Here is a 27,721-nt window from a genome sequence, read left to right on the forward strand (position 1 = left end):
GGACCGGCTACGGCGGGCTCCACGGGGTTAGCGTCGTCTAGGAAGGTGGAGACCACGGCAGAGGGGCGATATTCTCTCGCCACGGATGCGGGGAGGGGGAGGGGGGGAGGGGGGAGAGAGAGAGACCATCTTAATTAAAAATTTTAAAAAAATAATTTTTTTAACGGTGACTTAACGGTGTTAAAACGCAGGGGGAATTTGCTTAAGTTTAGCCACGTTGAAGTAGTAAACAACGCCTACCCTGACTATAGGGTCCTATACGCGATAGGGGCCCCAACGTTGGGGGTATTTGATACTTAACCCTTTTTTTTTAATGTAATTTCATGTATCTTTTTTATTTGAAAGATAAAAGAGGAATCCTTAGTTTTATTTATTTATTTATTTGGCGTGTGGAAGTGATGAATCCTTTATGATATTCATATTCTACATATAATAATCTCGACCCCACACTCTTCGCAAAATTCAAGGTTTCCAAATCATTGATTTCAACGAGAGGAAAATATGAAAAATAACGAAATCTAGATTGTTTACCACGCTTTGTGGAATGTGTTATTGGGATTGTCCAAATATATTCGTATTTACTTCACATGATGTATTTAAACTTCAACGTAACATGAAAATACAGCTATTTGGTGATGACAGCTTTTGTCTAAATTCCTAACTAATCTACCACCAATCATCACATCAACAGATAAATCAAATTTTGTTTGATTAAATAAACGAAGAGAAGAGGTGAGTGAGATCAATTTTTTTTATGACGTAGATAATCGCAATTCGCAAGTTTATGAATGTTACTTCCTCCGTCCCGTTTCAAATTAAATGATCCAAAAAACTTAGGTATAGAGATTAAAAGATATGTGATAAAAAATATAAAATAGTGGTGAAACAACTTAAAAAGTAGTGTTAAACGTCTAATTTTATTTTTAAATTTGAGTTGGATTATTTGAAGTGGGACAATCCAAAATAAAAATTGGAACATTTGAAATGGGACGGAGGGAGTACTTTTTAGCAAAGAAAATACACCGTATACCGTAAATTACAACAAAATATCATGTGAAAATTATGCTACTTATAGAAAAATCTATAACCGCATAAATAAAACCTAATTATTGCCACACTAAAAAGGTGGTTACAAGTAAATCAACCATACCTACCACATTAATAATTTAAAGGTTAAAATCAACAAGACAAACATCTCCATCAAAACCTAAAAATGTGGTCTATTCTTGATCCTAAATATTGGCCTTTTTGCCAAGATAAATAGAACAACTTGCAATTTATATGTATATATATTTCTGCAATGGTTTTATACAACACATTGAGTCTTTAAACTCTGAAAAAACAAACCAATAGAAACAAAAATGGAGACACACAATTATACATTTGTTAAGAATATCATATGTGTACATCTACTTACCCTATTATGTGTTATACTATAATTTCTCATTCATATCATAGGAAGAGATCTTGTCCTAATCTAGAAGACTCTTTCCCCAGTAGCATAGAGATTCCAGAATATGGCTGTAGCAAAATAAAGACATGCTGTAAGAGTTAAGAATGCCTGAAATGAACCTAGCCACTGCACAAAGATTCCTGTCCCAATTGTGCTGATGATTGCTGCCAGTGTTCCTGCAGAATTCGAGAGCCCTGTGGAAGAAAAAAGGTCGTCATTAGGCGCGATCTTAGTTATACCATCGAGTGTGTGAATGAAGAGCACGTACCATGGAGGAATCCTGCACATTGTGGCGCGATATCCTGATGAAAACGAGTGGAACCAATTTAGTAGTGAAGGAATCTTGCTGTCGTGTAGACTCTATGATGCAATGAAGCGAAAAAAGACACTTACTTGCATGTTGAGTAGAAAGCCGGCTTGACTGAAGGAGCTCAGGCTGAGGGCCGCTGTTAAGAACACGGCTGCAGTTGTAGGAGTTCGGACGTAGTTTAAGCAAAGCAATGCAATCCCAGGGCCAATGAAACCGATTGACTGTCATGAGCAGAAGGGCGAGTTAGGAAATAATATCAAGATCGGCGAGTAGCCTGAGGTTCATTTCATGTTGTAGAACGTTTACCTGCATGATTTTCCTAGCTGATGTGGTGGAATAACCCGATTTGATTAAGTAGTCCGATGCTGCCCCAGCGATGTAGCCTGAGAGCGCCATTGTTCCCCAGGGAACTGCACTGAACCAAGCTGCTTGCTTCAAGTTAACGTCGAACACCTAACATTTCAGCAGAAACATTACATCTCCGATGCCACTAGAAATCGCGTAGAAAGAGATGAAGCAACAGTACTCACGGTTTTGAAATAAACAGGCATCCATGATAGAAGAACAAAGTAGCCCTGCATTGAGAAGAAAACTCGACGTTCATTATGTTACTCAAGAGAATATCATAAGTTCATGACCATGAGAGCTTTAACTTCACGAATGGGCAGGAAAAGGAAGTAGAAACGGAATGAGGAAAAGAAAACGAACCCAGTTATTTGTGATGTTAGCAAAGATTATTGCCCATGTTGGTAGCTTAGATAAGAGAAGCCTTAGTGGTGGAGGGCTGCCCTTGATGGCAGAGGAATCGCCTTTCCCTGCTTGGATTAACCGCAGTTCAGATTTACTGATTGATCCACAGTCTTGGGGGTCGTTTGTGACCATAAAACTCCACGTAAGCAACCAGAGGAGCCCGAGGGCAGTAAAGAGGACGAAAGGGCCAGAAATTCCTATAGATTGCATCAGCAACGGAGCCAAGACCAACCCCACTACATTCCCGAGCTGGAATCCTCCCATGGATAATCCAACAGCAGTAGCTCGTTCGTGGTTTGGAAACCATCTGATAGGAAAAACGCAGTCAAGAGCAGCACTATCCATATTACAAATTTGATAATGATCTTGAAATGTTACCTTGATAGAAGGTGATTCATTGCAGGTAAAGCTACCCCTTCGGCCAGTCCAAAGAAGGCCCTGACAGCTAAGAGGCTATTTGTCGAGTGGTTTGCCGCCCATGGAGTGAGGAGAGTTGCCAGAGACCAAAATGCTGCACCCCATGCAATAACCTTTTTCCCTCCGTATTTGTCGACCAATGCTCCTCCAATAATCGAGGAAAACATGTAACCCCACAGAAAGGATGACTGCGTGAAGCATTAGCAACATGTGATCAGAAAAAAGTACTGATTTTGTCTGATTGCAAACAAGAAATATCCTATATACATTTTTTATGCTCCAGATTTAAGCTATTTATATTTTATATGGTTAAGCGCACGTTGGGACGCATTTTGGTAAAAACTCGCAAACCATGAAAACAAACAACTTTTTTTGCAACATTCTTCGTCAGGAAGTTAGCAACCTCAAAGACTTGTCGAACAAAAGGTTGGCAAAGATGTCAATGTCCAACGCCTCCTAGTCAAGTGTATTTCACTATACGAATCAAACAATAAGTTTGATGCTCTCATTCATATTTGAGTTGTGGAAAAGAAGTTTGATTTTGAAATATTATCTCTTATTGAGTTCATTAATATATTTTTTAACGAAATTATATGTTATATATTCATTAATCTCTAAGCTAATAGCAAGAAATTAACAGCTGGCACAAACCACAAAATCAGATGGCAAAGTTCCAACAGCAAGAAATTGTTAGCGTGAATTTTCAAGAAGGAGCCTTGTTCTCAACTGTAAGGCTCGGTTTCTTGCTCTTGAATTAGAACACAACAAACACATACGCCTTATTTGTTTCGTTTGAAGATTGAACAACACAATAACTCAAATCCCATCAAACACCGAACTTTATATCTTTGCTGATTATGAAAGCATTAGTTCCACTTAAATCTCAACCATATACGAGCAAGAGACCGGTATTTTCGACTCATGGTTTGGATCACAAACGTCCAGCCGAGCTCCAGAAGAGCAATGGATGGGATCCAAACCTCCCTCCTTGCTGCTCCATTTTATAACTTTGAAATTACAGGAATAGTATTTTTCTATGATTGGATATAATTTATTCAACGTCACATGTATTCAGTTCTAGTCTTCCAAAGTGAGCTATGCATGATCTCAATTCTTGCCATCCTTACCTACTTTTTTGGCATCAACAATTCAATCCTTTAGTATCACCACATCCTACACCTACCACCTTTATACCCAATTAAATAGAGCAAAACACAGCTGGTTTTCATTTATCAATTCTTTAAAAAGAAAACATTAAATAATAAATTAAAATCAGGTGCTGACTCAGAATCTATGCGAGTATGCGTTTTCAGACAACGTGAGACTTGGTCCTCATATAACACACAACAAACTACCACCCTTCGTTTCTCAACAACCATGTGAAACACAACAAGCCAACAACCACAGAGAAAATCTAACTCTCCAAATGTAACCGTTACGACTTAATTCTTTAATTAATTAGTAAAAGGGGTAATTACGTTTAAATACACCAACTTTCAACGAGCTCCGCTAGCAACTACTTTGTTAGTTAGATTAATCCATGGCAGAATTAATTGCATGCCACATTTTTTTCCTTTCCAGAAACATAGCTTAAAAAAATATGAAAAAATGAAAATTGAAAGGGTACCTGAACAATGCCCAAGAAAGCAGTGGACCAGCCGTATTTGGCGGCGAGAGGCACGACGGCGACAGACATCACCACTCTATCTGCATTGCACAGGCACATCACCGCCGCCACCAGCGCCACCACCTTGAACCTCTCCGCCGCCGCGAATCCGCTCTCCTCCCGCCCCATAAACAGCCCCCTTTCTATCCCCTCCGCCGCGCACCTCACCGGAGCGCAGACCCTCCTCCGCTCCGCCCCATTTTTCCACTCCAACGGAATCGCCTGCAATCTCCCGCCGCACGTCGACGACAAACTGCGCCATTTCTTGACTTGCGAATTCGGGAACGAACGAGACGCCGCGAGGCCCACCGGGCCCGAATGGATGGCGGGCCGGAGAGAGGGCCTCGAAAGAGCGGGCCGTGCCTGTGACTTTAATGGCGCGACGCCGGCCATCATTGTAGAAGGAGAGAAAAACGGTAGCTAGCTTTGGTTTCTTGAAGAAAAGCTACGATTTTGGCGGCTACAAACTGTTTACAATTAATGGGACATTGACGAATTGCTTTTTCACTCAAAGCATTTGTTTGAAATATTTTTTGTGATTATATATAGCTGAAAAAATAGGCACGGAAACAGAAGGGAGTTGGTGAATTTTGAGTTTGGTAAGCTCCAAACCTTTGGAACTTGGAAGTAGACTACGCACAACTAATATTTTGCCTTAACTAAAAAATGAAAATATAAATAAATTAACAAATCTTGGGGTCATATTTTTCTGTAGTGTAGAGGCGTGACATTCAACGACTATTTATTTTTTGGGGGGTTTCTTTTCATAAGCATTTTTTATGCATTAAATAGTTTTTTCCTTTTTGTAGCAAATACTGAGCGAAGACCAAGTATAAAATAATCAATGTAATATGTACATGATTAAATTCATTTATTGAAATAAGTACTGGTGTTTTGATATATCAAACGACTTAATGGTTTATTATTTTGGTTTATAAACATTTTAATGTGATTTATTATTTTCTTAGTCAAATTCAAACTCGTCGTGATTTCATTCACAATTCATATTCTTTTGTATATATAGCCCCGAAATTCAGCTAAAATTATAGAACCATCTAATTTTTTATTTACCCTTTTTTTTTTAGACGTTTGATTTACCCTTTTTGTTTCTTTACTTTTCTTCCTTATCTTTCAGCCCAGAAGGCCAGACCGACGCAGTCGAACAAATTTTCTAATAAAAAATAAATTAATATACACGTGTTCGAACTTCGAAGTGGCAATGAACAATGAACAAATTGAAATTATGGGAGGGAAGCCACGTTTATCAAGGGTTCTGCCATTTGGAATTAGGTTGAGAGTAATATTTCAAGGTAATTGTGGTTAAATACACAAATTTTAATTTAATTTGGATTTTACATAATGATTAAATATTTTGTATTTAAATTTACATACTTTTAATTGTTTTGATTTTAAAATGATTATTAATTTTCGATAAATTATGCAATTATGAGTGGCAAATCAATGTTGTAAATAGTTAAAATGGCGTGGACATCTAATTACATCGTTTAATATATCAATCGTTCAAGCCACGTAAATACTATGAGCGTCCACCTTAGGATTACTTTAGGGGCAATTGACAATCTTGTGAAAAAAATAAAATAATGAAATTTTTTATATACAAAATCAAAATTTTGTGAAATTTATTTAGACATAATTACCCCTTTTTGTTTTTGAAGGGAAGTCATCTTTTTTACTTTACTAGATATCTTCAGTATTGAGTGTATAATATGGCAGTATCAAACAAGTAAACCTTTTATTTATCTCTAAAAAAATTTGAGTGTAAATTTGATGTGAAGCATTAAAATTGAAGAGCACAACATATCTCCCTGTCTATGACAGAATTGTTCGTCATTGTATCTGTGATCTAAGTACAAAATTTATTTAATTTAATACAATTTCAACCTTAAATTTTGGGAACTAATTCTCAGTTATCATGTGCCAGGAGCCAGGTTGCCATTAATTAAAGACTGTTTAAAAAAAGTCTGGCTTTGTACGAGCATGAATCAGCCTCGTGTGGTGTTTATGTAATTAATGGGTAAACTTTCAACTATACATATTTTATATTATAAAATAGATATTTATAGTAAAATACACGGATTTTCAATAAATTTTGATTTTTCCCATAACCTTTAAAATTTGAAAAAAAAAATACACCATCTTTTAATTTTTTCTAATTTTTCTCATGTGTATAATATACTCCAAATTGATTTTAGAAATTTTGACTTCGATTTTTTGATATCTAAGCGTGAGAAATAAAAATGTAGCATAATAAAGTCGATATATCTATGAATTGAAAATTTCTCGTGCTTAAATATCAAAAAATCTAAATCAAAAGTCCTAAAATCGGCTTCTATTCGGGGTATTTCATACTCATGAGAAAAATCAGAAAAAAATTTGAAAGGTGGTGTATTTTTTTCTTTCAAAATTTAAAAGTTATGGAAAAAATCAAAATTTGTTGAAAGTTCGTGTATTTTACTGCAAATATCCCTTTAGAAAAAATATTCTGAATTATAAAAAATATTTTTAAAAATATCAAATTACTAGGATTGTATAAAAAATATTTCGTGTCCATTTTCCGATCTCCAAAATCGTGATGTAACTCGTTCAATTTCACTGTATAATTTATATTTTATTATTTTAGATGACATATCATAGATTCATAAAATGACGTCGTCTTTTGCCATATCATTTTAAAAAATAAAGTCCACACTCGATAAACTATAAGTTAAATCCACGCTCAATAAACTAACTTTCAACGTGATTTGAATAAATTAATATGATATAAAACGATGTTATTTTTTTAAATGATATGACACACAATGTCATTTAAAATAATAATTTTAAATTATATAGTGACATTTGGCAAGCCACATCATGATTTTGAGGACCGAAAAATTGATAGGGGACATTTTTGATACATTAGGTTTTCTAATAGTTCAAGGTAATCTATATATTATAGCAAAATAAATATTATCCTACGTGGCATCGTATAATCACTTCATTCTAATTTTTTCCAATTCTCATTCATTCTTATTTATTTATACATTTCTAATCAATTTTTACATTATAGCAAAATAAATCATATCCTACGTGGCATCGTATAATCACTCAATTCTAATTTTCCTCAATTCTCATTCATTCTTATTTATTTATACATTTCTAATCAATTTTTACAATTAAAAATTATTAAATAATCATATAAATTTATAGATAAAATCTATACTATTAAATAATCGTATAAAACTATTAGATAAAGTCTGTACTATTAAATAATTATATAAAACTATTAGATAAATCCAACATATCCATTTGATTATCAGAACCATTATATAACTACATTAGTACGTGGCATCGTATAATCACTTCATTCTAATTTTCCTCAATTCTCATTCATTCTTATTTATTTATACATTTCTAATAAATTTTTACATTTAAAAACTATGAAATAATCATATAAATTTATAGATAAATTCTATACTATTAAATAATCGTATAAAACTATTAGATAAAGTCTGTACTATTAAATAATCGTATAAAATTATTGGATAAATCCAACATATTTATTTAATTATAAATCCTACATATCCATTTAATTATCGGAACCATTATATAACTCACGGCCTTCTATTTTTCCAGCCAAATTAAAACACATTAGCACTTCGAGGGTCCATTAGTCTATTTTCAAACGCCTGAAATCCATCTTAACCTCGTACCAACTTTTTTATATATATATAAACTCAATGACCAACAAGAACTCATCATGCCTCACAATCCATCTTTTTTTCACCCAAAAAATTTAACTTAATAAAATGATGACATCCAGAATAGGAATCCTTATACCCACTTAATTGAGATTGTTCCAAGTGTGACTAAAACTTAAATAAAATATACCAATAAATTAATCCACAAAAAGCAATCAATTCAAATGTAAATTCATTTTTTAGAAAAGATATTCTTCAACTAAATGTTATAAATAAATAAAGGGCAAAGGTGCACATTGGCCCCTGAATTTGACACCCCTATAGCCTTTACCCCCCAGAATCGGTCAAAGCGCGTTGACCTCCCTGAACTTTCGAAAGAAGGGTGCACTTAAACCCCTCCGTTAAACGGCCCTCAAACTCTGTTTTCTTTAATTTTTTTTTTTGGGCGAGCCGCACTAGGGCTGTCTAATTGGTTATCGGGTTTTGGATAATCCGTTAACCGAACCCAAATTCTCGGGTTTGGGTATCCAATAATCAAATTTTTCGGTTATCGGTTCGGTTTCGGGTATTATTTTTAGAAAAATTTTGGGTATCGGTTAACCCGTTTCGAATAATCAAAAATTATTTAATAAATTATTTAATATATATTATATACATTTTAATTATTAATTCATTAATTTGTTTTTTATTTTATTTTAAGAAATCGATTCTTAGGTAAAATAAAATTAAGATATATTTAAAGTATAAGAATAAGCTTTAGTTTAATGGATAAGTTGCTTTATGTATTTTATGGAGATTAGGGTTCAAATCCTCTATCTAGTAAATTATTTGAATTTTAATTGTTTAAATGGATATTTCGGATACCCAAATAACCGAATCGGGTAACCGAATACCTAAAACGGTTCGAGAACGGTTAGTGAAATATGGCAATTTCAGTTTCGGGTAATCGAAAATTCGGGTACGGGTAACCGAACCCGAACCGATCGACAGCCCTAAGCCCCACCATAAAGACAGGGGTTTAATTAACCGCCGCTGCAGCAGCCGCCGATCGGTTCTGCTCAGCCACACCGGAAAATCCACCACGCATTCTGCCGTACTCGGGGAAATGCTCCTCCCAAGCCCTTTTTCTTCTTCAATTTATGCTCCATCGCGAGCGAGTTGCTGAAGTGGCGCAAGATCCGCCACAGCCTGCCCTCGATGAAGCGGCGCATGTTGTTCTTACTGTACGTGAATCCGTCAAGGCAGGTGTTCTGGTTCGTCATCGCGCCACTGAGGAGCGTCTGCAGGTCGGCGTAGTACCTCTTCGGCGCGGCGGCGGAGGAGAGATCGGCGAGGACCTTGTTCAGCTCGGCCACAGTGTCGGCGAAGAGTTCGAAGCAGTCCTCGAGCACGCGGAGCTCCAGCGGCTCGAGCTTCTTTAGCAGCTTGCGACGGAGGCTGTTGCAGTTGGAGGCGGAGTCGCGCACCTCCTTCATCGTGACGTTGACAGTGTGCGATATCACCTTCGCTAGCGAGCTGCAGTTTCGGCAGGGCGGAGACGGTGGAGACGTAGAGATCTTGGTACAATGCGCCGTCCGTTTATGGTGGGGCCCGCGCAAAATTAAAAAAAATAAAAATGAAAAGAAAACGGTGTTTAAGGGCCATTTAACGGAGGGGTTTAAGTGCACCGATCCTGGGGGGGGTAAAGGCTATAGGGGTGTCAAGTTCAGGGGCCAATGTGCACCTTTGCCCATAAATAAAATACATGCCTATGCCCAATCTATATATATATATATATATAGGGGAGGGCTTGAATAAAAACACTTTTAAGTGTATAAAATATAAATGATTTTCAGCCCTTAGATCATCAAGATCTACGGTTGATTCGTAACCCTTTTGGATGAATTCGTGGTCCTGGGTTCGAATCTCAAAGGTAACAAAAATTTATTTTTCGCAATTCGTAACTCTGTTGGATAAATTCATACGTGTTCTACATAAAATTCGTACATTAAGAAACATTTATATTTTATGCACTTAAGAGTGTTTTTATTCTAGCCCACCCCTATATATATATATATATATATATATATATATGTGTGTGTGTGTGTGTGTGTGTGTGTATAAAGTAGCAAAATAAATCCTATCCTACGTGGCGCCGTATAATCACTCTATTTTAATTTTCCTCAATTTTCATTATTTTTTATTTTTTTGATAAATTTTTAATCAACTTTCATATCTAAAAAAAGATTTATATTTGTATTTTATTTTATTATATAATATTAGTTTAAGTTTATCACATCATACTCACAAATTAATATGTATATATATAATACGTTTATATATAGATGTATTCACTTAAATAATTAACTATATATATATATATATATATGATTGAATATGATTTCAAATTTGACGATGTTGTATAAAGTTTGAGACGAGATGATGCTCGTAACTCAATTTTTCGTCTTTCAAGTTTTGGAGATGATGCTCATAAGTAAGAGGCAAGATTACCAAGACTCAGTTATGATCTTTCAAACTCTAGACGAGATGATGCTCACAAGTCAGTTATAGTCTTTCAAACTTCAGACAAGATAATGCTCAAAACCCAGTTATGACATTTTAAGTTTCATACAAGATGATGCTCAAAACTAAGTTGTGGTTTTTCAAGTTCCACACGAGAGGGTGCTCAAAAGTCAGAGATGGCATGTCAAGCTCCAAACGAGATTATTCTCATAACTTAATTATAGTTTCAAAACTCTAGATAAAATGATACTCACAAGTAAGTTATAATCTTAATCTTCAAGCTCCATACAAGATGATGCTCAAAATTCAAATGTGGTATTTCAAACTCCAAACAATATGATTTTCAAAATTTTGACGCTCAAAACTCAGTTATGGCATTTTAAGTTTCAGACAAGATGATGCTCAAAACTAAGTTGTGATCTTTCAAGTTCCACACGAAAGGGTGCTCAAAAGTCAGAGATGGCATGTCAAGCTCCAAACGAGATTATTCTCATAACTTAATTATAGTTTCACAAACTCTAAACAAAATGATACTCACAGGTAAGTTATAATCTTAATCTTTAAGCTCCATACAAGATGATGCTCAAAATTCAAATGTGGTATTTCAAACTCCAAATAATATGATTTTCAAAATTTCGATATTTAAATGTCATATGCGGTTTTTAGAGCTTCATATGATTATTTGGTCTTATTAGGTCCATATGAGATGATACTCAGATGACATATGTTTAATTAAATTATTTCTTATCCGTCAAATTTAAAGAATTTGAACAAACTTAATACTCCCTCCGTCCCCCAAATATCTTTCTAAAAGAGGATAACACGAGTTTTAATAAAAGTTAGTTATGTATTTGATAAGTGGAGAATGGATCCCACAAAAAGTGAAATTGTAAGAGTGATAGTTAGTGAAAGTGGAGAACTAGTCCCACAAAAAGTGAAATTGTAAGAATAATAATTAGTGAAATTGTTTCCAAAAATAGATTAGGAAAATGTTTTGGGGACGAACCAAAATAGAAAAAAAAAATGTTTGAGGGACAGAGAGAGTAAATATTATCGATATACGATTAATAGCAGATGCGACACATCAATCGTACATCATATCATACTTCAAATTTACATATTTTTTTCTTTTAAAATATTCAATCCCACATCAATTTTTTATGAACTTCATCAAATGAATATTTATATAAAAATGTATTTCTATTATCACAACCTACATTTAATTGGCGAAAGTGATTAAGATCAATATTATTTTAAATATTGTACTACTAATTAAATTTGATCATATCAAATTAATTAAAGAAATAATTTATATATAAACTATTTCATATGCTATAGTAATAAAAATAACATAAAATAATTATAAATTATGACATAAAATAATTTCCGTCGAATTTCGACGGATTAGACGCCCGTTCTTATAAAGCGGGCATAATTGAGAGTAATATGATATTCATCCGTATTTAATTGTGCAATTTGGGTGGTTAATCATCAGTCATCACATTATATAATGCTAATCGTGTACTAGACTACTAGTAATTAGTGTAAGCTATGCGCCGATTATCGATTTATTAAGTAAAGCGGCGTGGATATAGCTTGATAAGTTTGACCTTCATTGATTCCTTAAATTCATAATTAAGGAAAGTGATATGCTGAAATATAATTTTATTAAAAGAAAGAAAAAAAACGGAAAATCTAAAACCCTTGAAAGCACAGATTAAGGGCCGAGCCTCGTTAAAATCTCATTAAAAAAACTCGTGAGGGAAAACCTTAATGAGGAAAAAGAGTACTCGTCTAAGAACCGAGAAAGAAAGGCCCGACAGAGCTGAGTTGGGAGGTCTTAAAGATTCCATACAAACCATCACGCCTAGGCCACCCGGCTCACGACCGAGCAAAGACAAAAGAAAAAGAGCCAAGAACTCAAGCAAAGCGAGTAAAAAAAGAAATGGTGACATCCTCCGTAACAAATTCATGTAACCCAGCAATGGCGTAAGGCCAAAAACCTTCTTCCCTAGTATGGGAAGCCAAAAAATCTGCCGACTTGTTTCCCTCGCGAAAAATATGAGAAATGCGCCACGTGAAAGTGCTGAGTTTGGAAATAGCTTGCTGCCATCGAGGCTTGAATCTCCAAGGAACCGTCTCAGAATGCGATTGAAGAAGATGTACCACGTAAGAGGAGTCCAATTCGAACCAAACCCTCTCCCAATTGGTGCGGTGCGCTGATTCAATAGCAATGATGATCGCTAGTAGCTCAGCCTCAAACGCCACACCCTGACCACCCGAGAAATGATAACAACCAAGAACATCATTAATAGAAGCATTCCGAAAGACGCCCCCGCATGAATCCTCCCGTCCCTAACCGAGCCATCAGTATTGATCTTAATCCAAGACGGCGGAGGTAGGTGCCAAGCCACGTAAATATAGGAGATAGGTTTCTTAGGCTGTCCAGCGATGGACAACTTATTAAGAATGAGGAGATCTGAAACCGAGTTCGCCATAGAACCAAGATCGAAATTGTTGGCAGCTTCATGAAGAAAGACACGGATCTGCTTGAGAATAGAGTAGGGCTGGCAAATCGTGCGGATCGAATCGCTATCGGGTCGACCTGATATCAACCCGACCTGATAAGGCCAAACCCGAACCCGACCTGATAAGGGAATGCTCGAACCCAACCCGAACCCAACCTGATACACCTAAACCCGAACCCGACACGAACCCGATAACAACCCGATTTGAATCGGGTTGACACGACCCGATAGCGACATGATCTGATTACGACCTGATAACAACCTGATTTGAATCGGGTTGACACAACACGATAGCGACACGATCTGATTATGATCTCATAACAATGCGAATTTGATTTGATTCATTCACATGAATAATAATATAAAAAAATACAAAATTCATCACATATGCTCAACAATCAACATATCCAATAAATCAACAATTCAACATATGCCAAACTAAAATTAAACCATAAGGCCTAAACTAAGAAATCGAAAATTTAAAAATTAAAATAAATATTTAATAAAAATAATAATATCACTATCGGGTTACCTGAATCCGACCCGAACCCGATCCGAAATTATCAGGTCCTTATCAGGTCAACCCGATAAGGACCCGAACCTTATCGTGCGTGTTACTAACTCATTAATTTTGTGCGGTTTCGTGTCGTGTTTTCGTGTCGTGTCGAAAATGGCCAGCCTTAGAATAGAGTAACGCGAGGGAGCCAAATCCTTATGAATGATGTTGTTGCGGTGAGACCAGAGACTCCAGAGAAGAGAGCCAACCCCAACTTTCCACAGATTACCAACTTGCTTGCTATTCTTCTGATGAATGGCGAAGAGAATCAAGCTGCCAACGTCGAGAGGCAAAGGATGATCAATAGAGAACCACCTAAACACTTCAGCCCAAATAGAGACTGAGAAATAGCAGTTCAAAAGAACATGATCCATCGACTCTTCCGACTCCAAGCAGAAGGGGCAGCGGCTAGGCCCATGAGTGCCATGGAAGCGGAAAGCATTGAAGGTGGGGAGCTTGCCAACAATAGTGCGCCAAACTAAGAGAGACCGCCGAGTGGGAATAAAAGGGGCCCAAATCCAGAAGCCCCAATCAACCTTAGGAAACCGTGGCCGGATATGACTTATGAGCAAAGGCCGAGGCCGCTGTGATATTCCCGAAAGCCGAGTGCATCCAGGATCTGTCATCAGCAATCCCGACAATAGGGGTGGATATGTTAAGGAAAGTGATATGAATATACTAAATTTAGGAGTACTACGTTTTAAGGACACAGTTCACTAATACTCAATTCATATACAATAATTCATTTTTATCATTTTGAAACATTCATATAAATTAATTAATTTTTATTTTTGATTTTTTTTTACTATTAGATTATTTTCTTCACTAACAATGAAATTAATTATTATTATTATTAACACTACTTTTTAAGTGAAATATTTTCTCCACTCATAATATATTCAACTATTTTTAATAAATTCGTATTGTCTACTATTGTTTTTTGTAGACGAAATTCTATTCAATAATGCTATTTGGACAAAATATATCCGAGCAAAAAATAGTTAAATACATTAAAGAATCGATTTATTTAAAAATCTTAGTTCAAAATAAAAAAGAATTTAGTTAATTTTATTATTTTTTCACATTGTAATTTTTTTTATATATTTTTTATTTTTATTATTTCTTTAAGTATAAAAGTTCCAAAAAAATGACAAAAAATTAAAAGATTACGGAAAAGGCTAGGGAAAATAGCGCCAAAATTCACGAACTTTTACCAGATTCTCATTTTTCCCACAACTTTTAAATTTTAGATAAAAATACATAACCTTTCAATTGATTCTGATTTTTCACACGATGAACTTCTCCGGCAAAAATTAAAACTGACGTGGCTTACTAATGCTGACGAGGATACAACGTCGCTTACAATTTAATTTAAAATATTGTTGTTATATAATAAACGTTATCGTATTGTCTATAATTTTAAATTAGCCCTCATTTTATATTCCAACAATTCTCTTCTTCTCAATGACGCGCTAACAGTTCTTTCTCTCATCACTTTCATTTGTTTCTGCATGTCAGGAGATGAGCGTGAGGAACTACCCATAACAAATCAGAATCGCAACCTGGAAATCTCAGCGCAACCTAGCAATGGAAATCTCCGTGCGACCTAGCAGTCTCAGCGCAACCTACCAATCTCAACCCAAGAACCTGAGCAATCTTAGTCCAAGAACCCTAGCAATCGCAAGAAGAACACTAATTTTAAAGCTGCAGCCAATTTCTAGCATTTTATCACAAAACGACAGCGTTTAATCGTTGTTGAAAACGACATCGTTTGCTTCACCGGATGGCATTGCCATGTTGGCAATTTCGAGTGCCACCTAAGCTTTAAATTGAGTGAAATTAAGGATCGTGGGAAAAATCAGAACCAATTGAAAGATTGTGTATTTTTATCTAAATTTAAAAGTCGTGGGAAAAATGAGAATCTCGTAAAAGTTCGTGAATTTTGGCGTCATTAATTGCCCAAAAAACTACATGTGAATAAAATAACACTCCTTCTGTCCACGATATCGTTTCCATTTTTGTCATTTTGATCTCTCCACAATATCATTTACACTTCCATTTATAGCAGTAAGGTTCATATAACACTTTATTTCTCTCCATACATTTATAGTGGGACCCAAACTCCACTAACACCAATACTCACTACTATCAACTATTATTATCCATCATTTTTTTAAAACTCGTGTCGTTCACAATCTGAAAACGACATAGTGGACGATGGAGGGAGTAATACTTTAACCCTTTCTAAATTTGAACCAAAAGATTTAAACAAATTAATTTTTTAAAATATTTACTTTTCTATTCGAATATATTTTAGTGACAATACATAGTAGTAGCATTTTTGATAAAATAAATAAGTTAAGTATCAAGGCTCATAAAAGAATAAGTTTTGTAGCACATTTGACCTAAAGTACATAAGTACAAGTCAATAAAGTGAATGATAGTGACATATTACTTATTTTTTATTTAAAAATAATCAAATAAAACCAAAATCTGATTATCTCTCTCTATTCACGTTAAAATTAATACCAACTATTAAAACCATATCTTATGGCGTTATGGCGTGATTTTATGTGATCAAAATCTGATTCTCTCTCTCTGATTTAAAAATAACCAAAATCACGTTAAAATCTGATTTAAAAATAACCAAAATCTGATTCTCTCTCTCTATTCACGTTTATGGCGTGATTTTATGTGATCTTATGGTTGTTGGGTGCATTTACACCAACTCAAAGTCATACACGACTTGTTAAGGAAACAACCTTAAATTCATGAAATTAAATGCTCCGTACACGGTTGCTGGTGGGTAGTTAATGAAGGATACCAACCAAATGTTCATTCATCAGACATTTGAACAAGAAAAAAGAAGAAAATCATCTCAATACACATACACGGCTAGTACACGATTGCTCATAAATTCAAAAAAAAATTCATCTAACGGCTTATATTACATAAGGTATGTGAAATATGTTTTTTTTTTTAAATTTCGACTGTACACGGTTAGTGTTCTTGAGTACACGGTTGTACACGGTTTGATTTTTAGTGATTTTTTGTTGTTTATTTCGATAATTATAGTATATATATGACTTATTACATGTTTTTCACTAAAAAACGGCCTCAAAAAACACTCTGTACGTAAATTACCTTATTTTTTAACCCTTAGTGTTCTGCCGTACATGATTAGGGTTTCCCGTACACGGTTGTGTACACGGTTGTACACGGAGGTCGATTTTGCTGTACACGGTTGGGTTTAATGTGATTTTGATATTATTTTTAGCATGATTGTATATTCAGTTCGTGTATTGGGGTACACGGTTTCCTGTTTGTGTATTTAAATGTTGTATTTTTGTCGTTTTGAAGCAGATGTCGTTTCAAGCAATCGTTATACGGCACAGTGGTCAGTGGAAATTAACCGAGTATGAAGGCGGCGATGAGTTTGTCGTGTACGTGTCTGAGGAAGAGCTTTGTCATGCGAAGTTGATGCAAGAGTTGCACGATCAATTAAACGAGGATGGACGATCCGCTTATATGCTTTTCTACATATCGACCACGGACGAAGGGCGAAAAATAAAAGTGGCTTTGAAGGCCGATTCAGATTTGAACCGGCTGATTTCCGAGCAGAAGAAATATCCTGTTGTTTACGTGATCGAGAAGGGCAAACAATCTGCGGCTCCGGCTCCGGTTCCTCAGAATCAGGAGCGGGTATATTATGAGGGACAACGTTCTACTGTGTTTCCTATCGAGACGGACCTTGGAAGAAGTAGGGACGATTCATCGTCGCAGGAGGAGGAAGACGAGTCCGAGTCTTCGGATGAGGAAGAAGAGGCGATATGACGCAGAGAGATATTGGATTCAGTGTCGACTGAACAGGAAGCGTGGAGACAGACAGGGCCTCAGAATTTCACATCGGATGATCAGCCCGATGTCGAGCCTCGTGTTGGAGTTCAGCAGCTTGAGGCACGTGACTGGGGGATTCCAGTCCTCGATTTTGATGATGCGCCGGCATTAGGTTGGGAGGATTCAAACGTATTGGAGAGCGGGATATTATCAGTGGGGGCTCTATTCCGGTCGAAGGATGATTTGGCGATCGCTGTTGGCCTGTACCATATGGAGAATCACGTGGAGTACGCCGTGGAGCGTTCCAGTACGACCCGTTTGTGGTTTGTTTGCAAGCATGGCAACGATTGTCCGTTCATGCTGCGAGCCGTTCAGTGTGCATCGATCTGGAGAGTGATCAAGGTGGTGATGGATCATACCTGCCACACGGATTTGAATCGAACTGCCCCGAGACAGATTCCAGCGAGGGTTGTTGGAATATATTTTACACGGAAATTGGTAGGCGAGGGGGTCGTTTTGAAGCCGAAGGAGATGATGTCAGAGATGCAGCGCTTATTCGGTATTGAGATCAATTACAGCTTCGCTCTCCGTGCAAGAAACATCACGATTGAGATGACGTATGGTGATTTTGGGAACTCGTATCAGATGCTCCCATCGTATTTGTATATGCTGAGAATGAGTAATCCCGGCACATTATATGACCTTGAGATGAAGGATGATGGCAAGTTCCATCATATGTTTGTTGCACTTGGACAGAGCGTGGCTGCCTTTGAGAAGGGTTACTTGAGGCCGGTCATCGTCGTAGACGGGACCCATTTGAAGGGAAGGAACGGCGGTATTTTGTTCGTCGCTGTTACAAAGGATGGGAACGAAGCAATATTTTCTCTCGCAGTTGGGCTTGGTACAAAGGATGGGAACGAAGCAATATTTCCCCTGGGGATCCTCTGGATGCAGCATACCATACTCTCTGTATAGGGTATCCTGAACAAGAATAATTGAGATGATGAGTGTAGCAATATATTGGAAGCCTCAAAATAAATCAAAGTCACATTAAACTTACATATAAAACGGTTGCAGCCACTGGAGTTCTAACTCGACTAATACCCGGCTGGAGTTGAGTCCGACCCCGATGCACTATATATTCCTGGTTGACCATGATCCTTCGATTTAGCTTCAAAATCCAGAGGTCTATAATCTGCATCCAAAATAACATGACTTCGTTAGTAACACAACGCATATTAAACAATACAATATGACGAATATATTATACCTCAGCATCGAACTCAGCACGACGATCCAAAATACGCCCAAACAAGGCCTGGGTCATCATATATCCAGTCTCCACTACAGGAACACATGCATCGTCTCCCATCTGTCTAAATTGGCGGAAAGCAGCCTTCTTTGCTGCAGGAGTGTCAAGTGGGCCATCAGTCACATACGGACTCTGTAGAAGAGCAGACGGCTTAATCGGGCGTCGTGGCCGCCCTACATCCTGGGTCTCTTCCTCGTCAGTAGTCCAGCTGAACTGGACATCGTCATCTCCATGGATAGGCATTTTTGGACTCGGCTGACGATGTGAGGCTGATCGCCTCATAGATGCCTCCCTCTCACTGTGACGTGAGGCAGATCGCCGCTGACTCGCATGGGGTGGATCCTCTCCATGCTCTGATCGTCTCTGACTGCCACGAGGCGGATCCTCTCCATGCTGTGATCGACTATGACTCTGATGCTGCCGATCCAGGTCTCCAACTGAGTGCCTATGGCTCACATGAGGCGGATCCCCATGAAATGATCGCCCAGGACTAGGAATGTGAGATGTAGACCGTCTGTGACTGGGTCTCGGCTGGTCGAACTCCTCACTCTCGTGTCTATGACGACTGGCATGGCTGGATGATGATCTATGCTTCCTCGAAGAAGATCGCCCACCGAAGATATCCTTCACAGCGGCCACGACCTTCCGTGTAATTTTGGCAACCAGTCCATCCTCGGAGTCGTCGTCTACAATCGCCCGCCGCACCTCAGGGATCACGTTCCGAATCTGCTCCCGTGTCACGCTCTTAGTGACACGGGCAATCAAGTCCTCGTCACGTCGCCTCCAATAATCAGCATCTGGATCTGCTCGAGGCCCTGAATTATCGAACTCCTACGGCCTGGGCCGCTTCGACGGGCTACCAGTAGGATCAGCATACATCTACCTATGCCGCTCAACATGGACATGCTGCTTCCCACGAGCCTTCTCTGCTCGTGAGCTACTCCTCGGCACAGGAGGCGGCCTAACAGGAACAGGCTCTGCTCGTGACCTACTCCTCTGCACAGGAGGAGGCCTAACAGGAGGAGGCGGTTCCGGTACAAGTGGCTCTGTCAAGCCGGCATATTTTCCTCCAGGATGGTATCGTACAGAAAAAAGGTCGGAAAGCCTCAGAGTCTGCAAATACCATGAATCATTCTCCTCCTCGACCGGTTCGAGTGTCCGGTGACACTCGTCCTGCACAAAGATGAATCGATCATTTTTCATTATTCGTTAATCATAACATAATAAAAGGATTGAAACTGTAAAAAAATAACAATAATTACCTCATTAGCATCAAAAAAGTGGGCGAAGTCAAAAGCCGACTTCCAAGTCGTCCAGTTGACCAATTGTGGCATCTGGAAGCTCGTGTCACGAGCCCCACACGCGCGGCCCAACCTCGGAATGGCCTCGTACGACCAAATCTGTGTAATGCCCATATGGGCCCATAGAAGTGGTACGTCCTCCTAGTACCGGTAATCTCCGAGGGTTGCTTCTTCAACACACTCATCCCATGTCACAAAATCTGGAATGAGTAAGAGCCCCACGGAAAGTCGATCCATGCCTGATCGTCCTCTACCAGTGCCCACACCCAATCGTGCACGTGTTTATAATCCCGACATAAGATGAGATCATACGCCACGAGAATATTGCCCACCCTCAAATAATCCTGGGCACTATTGCCCAGACTGCGGTTAACGAACCGCTTGCGCAGATCCTTCACTTCCACCTTCTTGCCTTTCAAAACTCGGTGCCATAGGCTTTGCTTCCCAACACGGTGATCCACATTAGGATCAAAACGCTGCGGGGATGGCCCGAAGCACAACCCCGTCACCAGACAATACTCCAAAGCGCCGAATCGAATGTCGTGTCCACCAACGTGGAACCACTTCTCCCACGGACCGAATGCTTGGTCATACAACTCCCGTGCAAGAAGATGGTGCAGTGCGGAATTCGCACTATCCTGCCTCTTCAACTTAAGTAAATGCCCAAACGGACCTCTTTTAAATTCTTCAAAACACCGGTAATGGATAAGACAGGTCTCCACTTCCTTTAATGTCTTGTCCCTGATGTAGTGATTGATTCGTCCGTTATAACCTTGCATGTACGGACGTAACCAAACATGCCTCGGAGGCTGAAAATAATTCAAAATGATGATTAGTATAAAAAAATATCAACCGTGTACGATTCTAGACCAACCGTGTACAACCGTGTATAACCGTGTACGGATGAACAAACCGTGTACGGTTGTACACGGTTAAATCGTGTACAAAAAATACCTCTATACGTCTAAAATACACAATTAGGGCATATTACATGATTTAAAATCAATCGTGTACCATTCTAGTGAAACCGTGTACAACTGTGTATGGATGAACAAATCGTGTACGGTTATACACGGTTAAATCGTGTACGAAAAATACATTTATACGTTAAAAATACACAATTAAGGCATATTACATCAATTAATCCTAACCGTGTAACATAATTGTCTAACCGTGTACAACCGTGTACTGAAGAACCGTACACGGTTGTACACGGTTGTTCAATAATTTCCAGATTCCAAATTTCGCAAATTACCAACATAATTGTCTAACAAATGCTACAACCGTGTACCTAATAATCAACTATTGTGCACAATTTAACAATACAAAACACATAAACTCAAATTTTGACAAATATAGGCCACAGTTACTTACCGGATTCGGCGTCGGGTATTGTTCGCTCCTCCTTGATGTACTCAGGCGACTTCCTCGTTGTGCCTCTTCCCCATCGTAATCTGATTCCGTTGAACTCATAGTGGCTGGAGTTTCTTAGAGAGAGATGCGTGTATGGAGTGCACGGTGGGCGTAAGTTTCTTAGAGAGAGAGAGAGAGGCGTGTATGGAGTGTATGGAGTGCACGATAATAGAGAGGCGTGAGTTTTTTAGGGGTTTTGTCTTTTTTTTTTTTGAATTTGGAAGCTGCAAAATAATAATAGAAGAGAGAGAGGCGTGTATAGTGCACGGTCCTCACGATTTGAAACAAGATTCGTTTTTTGGGAATGATTTGAAACAAGATTCCCAACTTTTGACCACTTTTCGGCTGAATCTGCCGATCCTCACGATTCATGCACTGTTTCTTTATTATCTTCCAAATCGTGTACATGCAAGAAAAGAAACCCTAAATCCTAAAAGATATATCAAATCACGATTTTGGAGAGAGAGAGAGACATAATAAGACAAAAAATAATATGTTGAGAAGATTCTGTGTGGGACACGTTTGTTATTGTTTAAAGAAAACAAAAATTTTAAAATAAGTCAAAGATTTGGTGGGGACCATTAAAAATGTGCTACTAAACTTATATTTTTATGGGGTGTGATACTTAACTTATTTATTTTATAGAAAATGATACATAAAAATCTCGGCCTATATTTTATTCAAATAGCATTTTTTTTAAGGGGAATTTTATTCAAATACTCATATTTCTATTTGATGGCTATTGTTATTAATTACATTAAATCGTAAAAAATAATTTCGTCGATAAATTTCCCACGCGCGCGCCGCCACACCAACTAAAGTCTACAACAAGATTCACCCAGCATTCAAATGCACAAAAAAAGGTACCACTCATGACTCAACTATTCCCACACGCTACCTTCCTACTCAACTACATTTCCCATTTATTTATCTCGCTTTCCACATTATTTCCAATTTATCGCTTTATCCATTTATTTTTCAAATGGGGACGAGAAATTGAGGATCAACCATTCGGTAACTGTTATTCAAATGACCGAAATAGTATAGTAGGAGTACTTGTTATTATATTTTAAATAATATATGCATGTAAAAGAAAGTTTTATCATAACTTTGAATAAAAAAATTACTGAAAGATTAATATCTTATAGTATTAAATGTATAAACTTATGATATGTCTTGAATTACTAAACTTACTTTAACTAGGGTATATGTACATTCAAATTTTGAATAATCTAGCCTACGTGAGTGTTGGTGTGTCCGTGTGTGTGAATTGCAATTCACTCTAAAAGGAACAAATAATCATATTACACTATTGCTTTTAAATTAAAATATAGGGGTAATAGTGTTTTATGTCTCGAACTTTTAGCGTTTTTCATAAAATGTCTCGAATTTTAATTTTCTCCTAAAAAACCCCGAGTTTTAAATTTTTTTCATAAAATATCCCGCTATGCAAAATTCGATCACGGAAAGATGAATTATCTCACCGAAAGAAATATTTTGTGGACAGTCATTGTTGGAAAACCATATTAGGAATCACTATTGTTGAAAAAGCTAAAAATTTGGGATTTTTTATCATCTTTCCGTCATCGAATTTTGCATAGCGGGACATTTTATAGAACAAATTAAAAGTTTGGGATTATTTTAAGAGAAAATGAAAATTTGAAACATTTTATGGAAAACACTGAAAGTTCGGGACATAAAACACTATTAGCCCTTAAATATATAATATAAATACAATAGTTAAATCAAATTTTATAAAATAAGACCTTTGATATTAGGTATTAATTTATAGTAATAAATTTAATTAATTTTACTAGATTAGTTGGACATTTTGTTGTACCAATAAAAAAGAAGTGGGTTTAATTGTCAGTCCAATTATGAAATTGAAATCAAGGTCAGCGGAACATTTGTTTGATTTGGGCCACAAAAATATTAGTATGGGCTACAGTTGGATGAAGATGAGTTTTGTATATGGGGTTTGATATGGCCAGGGCCGTGCGTGAGTCCGTGACCCAGTAAATGCAGGTTAGGCCCATCATAGTTTGGCCCATTTTAATCCATTAATAAATGAATAATATCTCAACTTGATTCCAATTTCCAAACCAAAAAGAAGTGAATGAGACGAAAGAAATAAAAAAGCAATGCAATTAAACATAATCAAAACTAAATTAAGAGAAGCAAAGAATTTAGTTTTTTATATGTAGGCCCCTCATCTCCCTCTCTATCTCTCTCTGTCTCTCTCACTCACACACACACATCAATGATCACTTTGTAAATCCAAAAAAGTAAAAGCCATGGTGACAAAAAGCAAAAGGGGCATCTATCACTCTTCGCCTTCACCATTGGAAATTCACACACAGTGATGATTTTCATGCATTTTATTAGTATTAAATATTATTTTTTATATAAGGAGAGAGAGAGAGAGTCCCATTTTTCTTGTTTATTTGGAATCATGTAGATGTAGTAATTCTAGAAACATTCATAATAATAAGCTAAAGTTCTGTTTGAAATATTTGTCAATCCCCAAGAATTATATGCCTAGAAATCTCTCCATTGCTATGGTTTTTTGTCTGGCTTTAGTAACATGCCAAACTCTGTATATTCTTTCTTGGGATTCCTAATTAATTCTGTATATATTTATGTCAATTTAACTATCGAAAATTTTTCTGTGCTTCATGACACTAACACTTGCATTAAATGACATTAACATCATAGTGTTATTCGCGACAGTGTTATTTATAACTTGATAGTGTCATTTGTAAAACAAAATATTGTTAGTGTAATTTCAAGCAGTGTTATTTATATAACATGATAGTGTTATTTGTAAAACAAAATAGTGTTAGAGTTAGTGTCATTTAATGCAAGTGTTAGTTTCATGAAGCACGGTGCTCCATGGAACACACAAGACTGCCTCTTTAACTATATATATAATTATTATGAGTTTGGGCATGCTACTTGGGTGGATTATCCTGGGATAGAATTAGGTTTAGTAGCCTAAAAATTCTTATATGAATATGATATATTGATATATAATATCATTACACTTGATTTTTCAACTTATGTTGCTTTGTGGGAGATTAGGGTTTCAATCATGAGCCTTCATACCAAAATTTGGTGAGCGTTTAAAAAAAAAACTATTTTGAATTTGGATTAAAATCAAACTATATTAGTTAATTTTAGTTTTTATACACTTAATCATGAAAGTGATCGTCGTGATCGATTGGCGTGACCATAGCCACCATCTTTATACTTTTACAACAAATATATTTTAATGAATTTGATAAGCTTAAAGATTATAGAAATTCTCAGTCAAAAATAAGGTAACTATTGGATAAACATCTTCTTTTTTTTTTTTTTTTTTAATGTTTTTGGTGCTTTGCCCTTTATAGACTAGGATGAAAACAAGGCTGTGATTGTGAAAATAGGCATTTTGGGTCCAAAATGGAGGCTTCTTTTAGTGGGATATCATTTAACACAAATACAATAATCTTTATTAGACCAAACGCATTTGTGTGGGGGGTCTAAATCAAGGCATATTTTTTAAATTAATTAATAGATTGAGTGTTCTTTTATTTTTCCCCTCTTCTATTAGCCATCATAATTTTACCTCTCTTCCTTTTAACTATCTATAACTTTATCATTTATGTGGCACAAACATAAATTGCGTGCACACATTATTATAATTAAATAATTTTTATTATTAATTTTCGTCCAACGTGTGGAATCTCTAAAAATAAATATTGTGTATATATATATATATAAATCAAATTCCACGTAGCATGTTTCATAAGGTATAGCATGCATCATATCCTATGACACTTTATAAGCGAAATCATGGTTCCAATTAGAGGCATACAACATGGAGAATAATTTCGGGATACGAATATTATGATTGTGATTATGGTTAATAATTATATAGTCCCTATAATATAAAACACAATTATTAGACATAATAGCCGCCAAGAAATTTGTGACATTAGGCCGCACGCGTGAGGTTGATTTCTTGATTATTTCCTTCACAAACCATTAAAACCAACTTGCTCTAAATTTTGCAAATTGCTGTATTACCTTTTTAATTAAATAATCATTTTCGCCTAAACGAATAATCATTCCACATTATCATCACATCAGCAATGAATAATTATTCGGTTTTATGAAATAGATAATCAAATATGTGTTGAGCTAGCGATAGAGTGATTAATGTCTTAACCTAAAAGTATTGATTTTGAATTCACCGTACCGTATAATCTTTAAAGAGTATTTTATATATCTTGAAGTTACTGTAGCCTGCTGCGTTATCACTAGTAAAAACTAGATTTATTGAAATTAAAAAAAATAGTACATAAAAATAGCTATAACATGAACAAAATAGTAAAACTAGCAATTTTTTAATTAACATTCTTAAACATGAGTGAGTATTACGTAAACATGAGTAAATCTTAATGGAAGATATCCTCAATTCAAATATATTACTATTTTATTCTAATGCATGCATGCGATTTCCCAAGTTAGCATGAAAGAGAAGATCTATCTAAATATTATTTCTGAGCTAAGACAAATTGTTTAACGTAAATATACCGACACATTTCATACAAGCACATTTCTTTATTTGTATTTAACATGGGAATACTTCTTTTGTTATTATTCACTTTAAAGCTAGTCCATTGCAACTATCACTGGTCCTAGCTCTTTTTATCGTGTTATATCTTTCTATATGTTATTTTGTCAGTATATGTTGTTTTTGTAGTGATAAATAAAATACTAATATTATATGATATCTCTGGCTACTTATGTTCTTGTAGTGAATGTCCAAAGTTGTATTGTACATAGATTCAAACCAATCAATTTATATGATATCTCTGGCTACTTATGTTTTTTTTATAAAAGTTTTCGCCCTAAAAGAAAAAAAAAACAAGAGAGAGAGAGTAGTGGATACATTAATTATAAAGTATGAGTAGTGTAATTAAGAGTTACACATAAAGTGAGTATTTGTATTTATATAGGCACACATGAGGGCACTCATGCACTGTGTTAGTCATTCAATAGGTAGACTTAGACTAGTAGACCTATAATTGTTAGGATTTAGGATTGATTTGGATCAAAATAATCTAATTTATCTTGCACTAATAATTATAGATTATACTTATCTTTTATTTTCAATTTGCCCCTAGTGGAAAAAAAAGCAAAATGCAATGTCTAAAATGGCAGGGTCGTTTCTTTTTCTTCAGAAAACACAATTTGGACTCATTTGGACATACATGTCCCTACTCTCCTTCATTCCTTTTGCACATAGCACATCACATATTTCACATCTTAATGTAACCAAAAAATTTAAAAATTAAATAAAATCACACAATATAATAGCCAATTTTCCTTAAGCATTCTCTAAAATTTCCCAATAAATATAAACTCTACTATGGATTTGGTAGTTTGATGATTATTTTTCACCTGTTTAATGTAATTATTCCCAAACTACAAAGTGCTTTTTTAAAAAAAAATTGTTTATTTTTGTTCTTTCAATAGTAGTTTATTAAGCATGATTTACAAGAGTAATCATAATGGGACAAAAGTGATTAGTATTTTACTATTTTTTAAAAGTGGTACTATGCAGACACATTATAACTAGTCATAAATTAGTTAAATAGAAAAAAATCATTTAATTTTTTTAAAAGTATTTAACTATTATATTGTATTACCAACAAAATAGGTAAATCCTTTATGTATTTAATTGTTTTTTCTATTTAACTAATTTATGATAATCATAATGTAATGGTATAGATTTATTATTTTTTAATGTCAAAAGTTTTACTATTCGAGTTAGTACAAAGGTTCCATAAGCAAAAAAAAAATTATACTTCCGAACAAATGATGATATCCAAAATATTAATGACATAAAAATAAATTAGAATAAATGGATTTTAAGAAAGAAAAAAAAGAATGAACGAGAAAGGGAAAGGAGAAAATGTACTCGATTT

General features: G+C 36.0%; 3 protein-coding genes across 3 annotated transcripts; 1 reads left to right on the plus strand and 2 right to left on the minus strand.

The window, feature by feature from the left end:
* Positions 1-1,261: 1,261 nt before the first annotated feature.
* Positions 1,262-5,423, minus strand: LOC131022568 (probable anion transporter 3, chloroplastic). The gene is made up of 8 exons (XM_057952078.1): positions 4,558-5,423; positions 2,892-3,118; positions 2,472-2,820; positions 2,294-2,338; positions 2,070-2,216; positions 1,847-1,984; positions 1,722-1,755; positions 1,262-1,647 (listed from the first exon to the last, which is right to left on the minus strand). The coding sequence occupies exons 1-8, from the start codon at positions 4,990-4,992 to the stop codon at positions 1,478-1,480; spliced, it is 1,545 nt and encodes a 514-aa protein (XP_057808061.1). The 5' UTR covers positions 4,993-5,423; the 3' UTR covers positions 1,262-1,477.
* A 3,932-nt stretch (positions 5,424-9,355) lies between these two features.
* On the minus strand, positions 9,356-9,772 carry LOC131022935 (probable pectinesterase/pectinesterase inhibitor 40). Its single transcript, XM_057952475.1, has one exon. It carries the CDS (start codon positions 9,770-9,772, stop codon positions 9,356-9,358), a length of 417 nt encoding a protein of 138 aa, XP_057808458.1.
* A 7,474-nt stretch (positions 9,773-17,246) lies between these two features.
* Positions 17,247-18,695, plus strand: LOC131022936 (uncharacterized). Its single transcript, XM_057952477.1, has 2 exons — positions 17,247-17,585; positions 17,754-18,695. The coding sequence occupies exons 1-2, from the start codon at positions 17,247-17,249 to the stop codon at positions 18,693-18,695; spliced, it is 1,281 nt and encodes a 426-aa protein (XP_057808460.1).
* Positions 18,696-27,721: the final 9,026 nt, after the last annotated feature.

The sequence above is a fragment of the Salvia miltiorrhiza genome, chromosome 4, assembly GCF_028751815.1.
Source record: "Salvia miltiorrhiza cultivar Shanhuang (shh) chromosome 4, IMPLAD_Smil_shh, whole genome shotgun sequence".
Lineage (NCBI taxonomy): Eukaryota > Viridiplantae > Streptophyta > Magnoliopsida > Lamiales > Lamiaceae > Salvia > Salvia miltiorrhiza.

Excerpts from the sequence above, each read along its gene's own strand:
- LOC131022568 (XM_057952078.1), bottom strand. The coding sequence starts at position 4,992 with ATGATGGCCGGCGTCGCGCCATTAAAGTCACAGGCACGGCCCGCTCTT. Across the intron at positions 3,119-4,557 it reads CTTTCTTGGGCATTGTTCAG|TCATCCTTTCTGTGGGGTTA; the intron begins GTACCCTTTCAA and ends TGCTTCACGCAG. Across the intron at positions 1,985-2,069 it reads CAGCTAGGAAAATCATGCAG|TCAATCGGTTTCATTGGCCC; the intron begins GTAAACGTTCTA and ends TGCTCATGACAG.
- LOC131022935 (XM_057952475.1), bottom strand. The coding sequence starts at position 9,772 with ATGAAGGAGGTGCGCGACTCCGCCTCCAACTGCAACAGCCTCCGTCGC.
- LOC131022936 (XM_057952477.1), top strand. The coding sequence starts at position 17,247 with ATGTCGTTTCAAGCAATCGTTATACGGCACAGTGGTCAGTGGAAATTA. Across the intron at positions 17,586-17,753 it reads TTCCTCAGAATCAGGAGCGG|GAAGCGTGGAGACAGACAGG; the intron begins GTATATTATGAG and ends TCGACTGAACAG.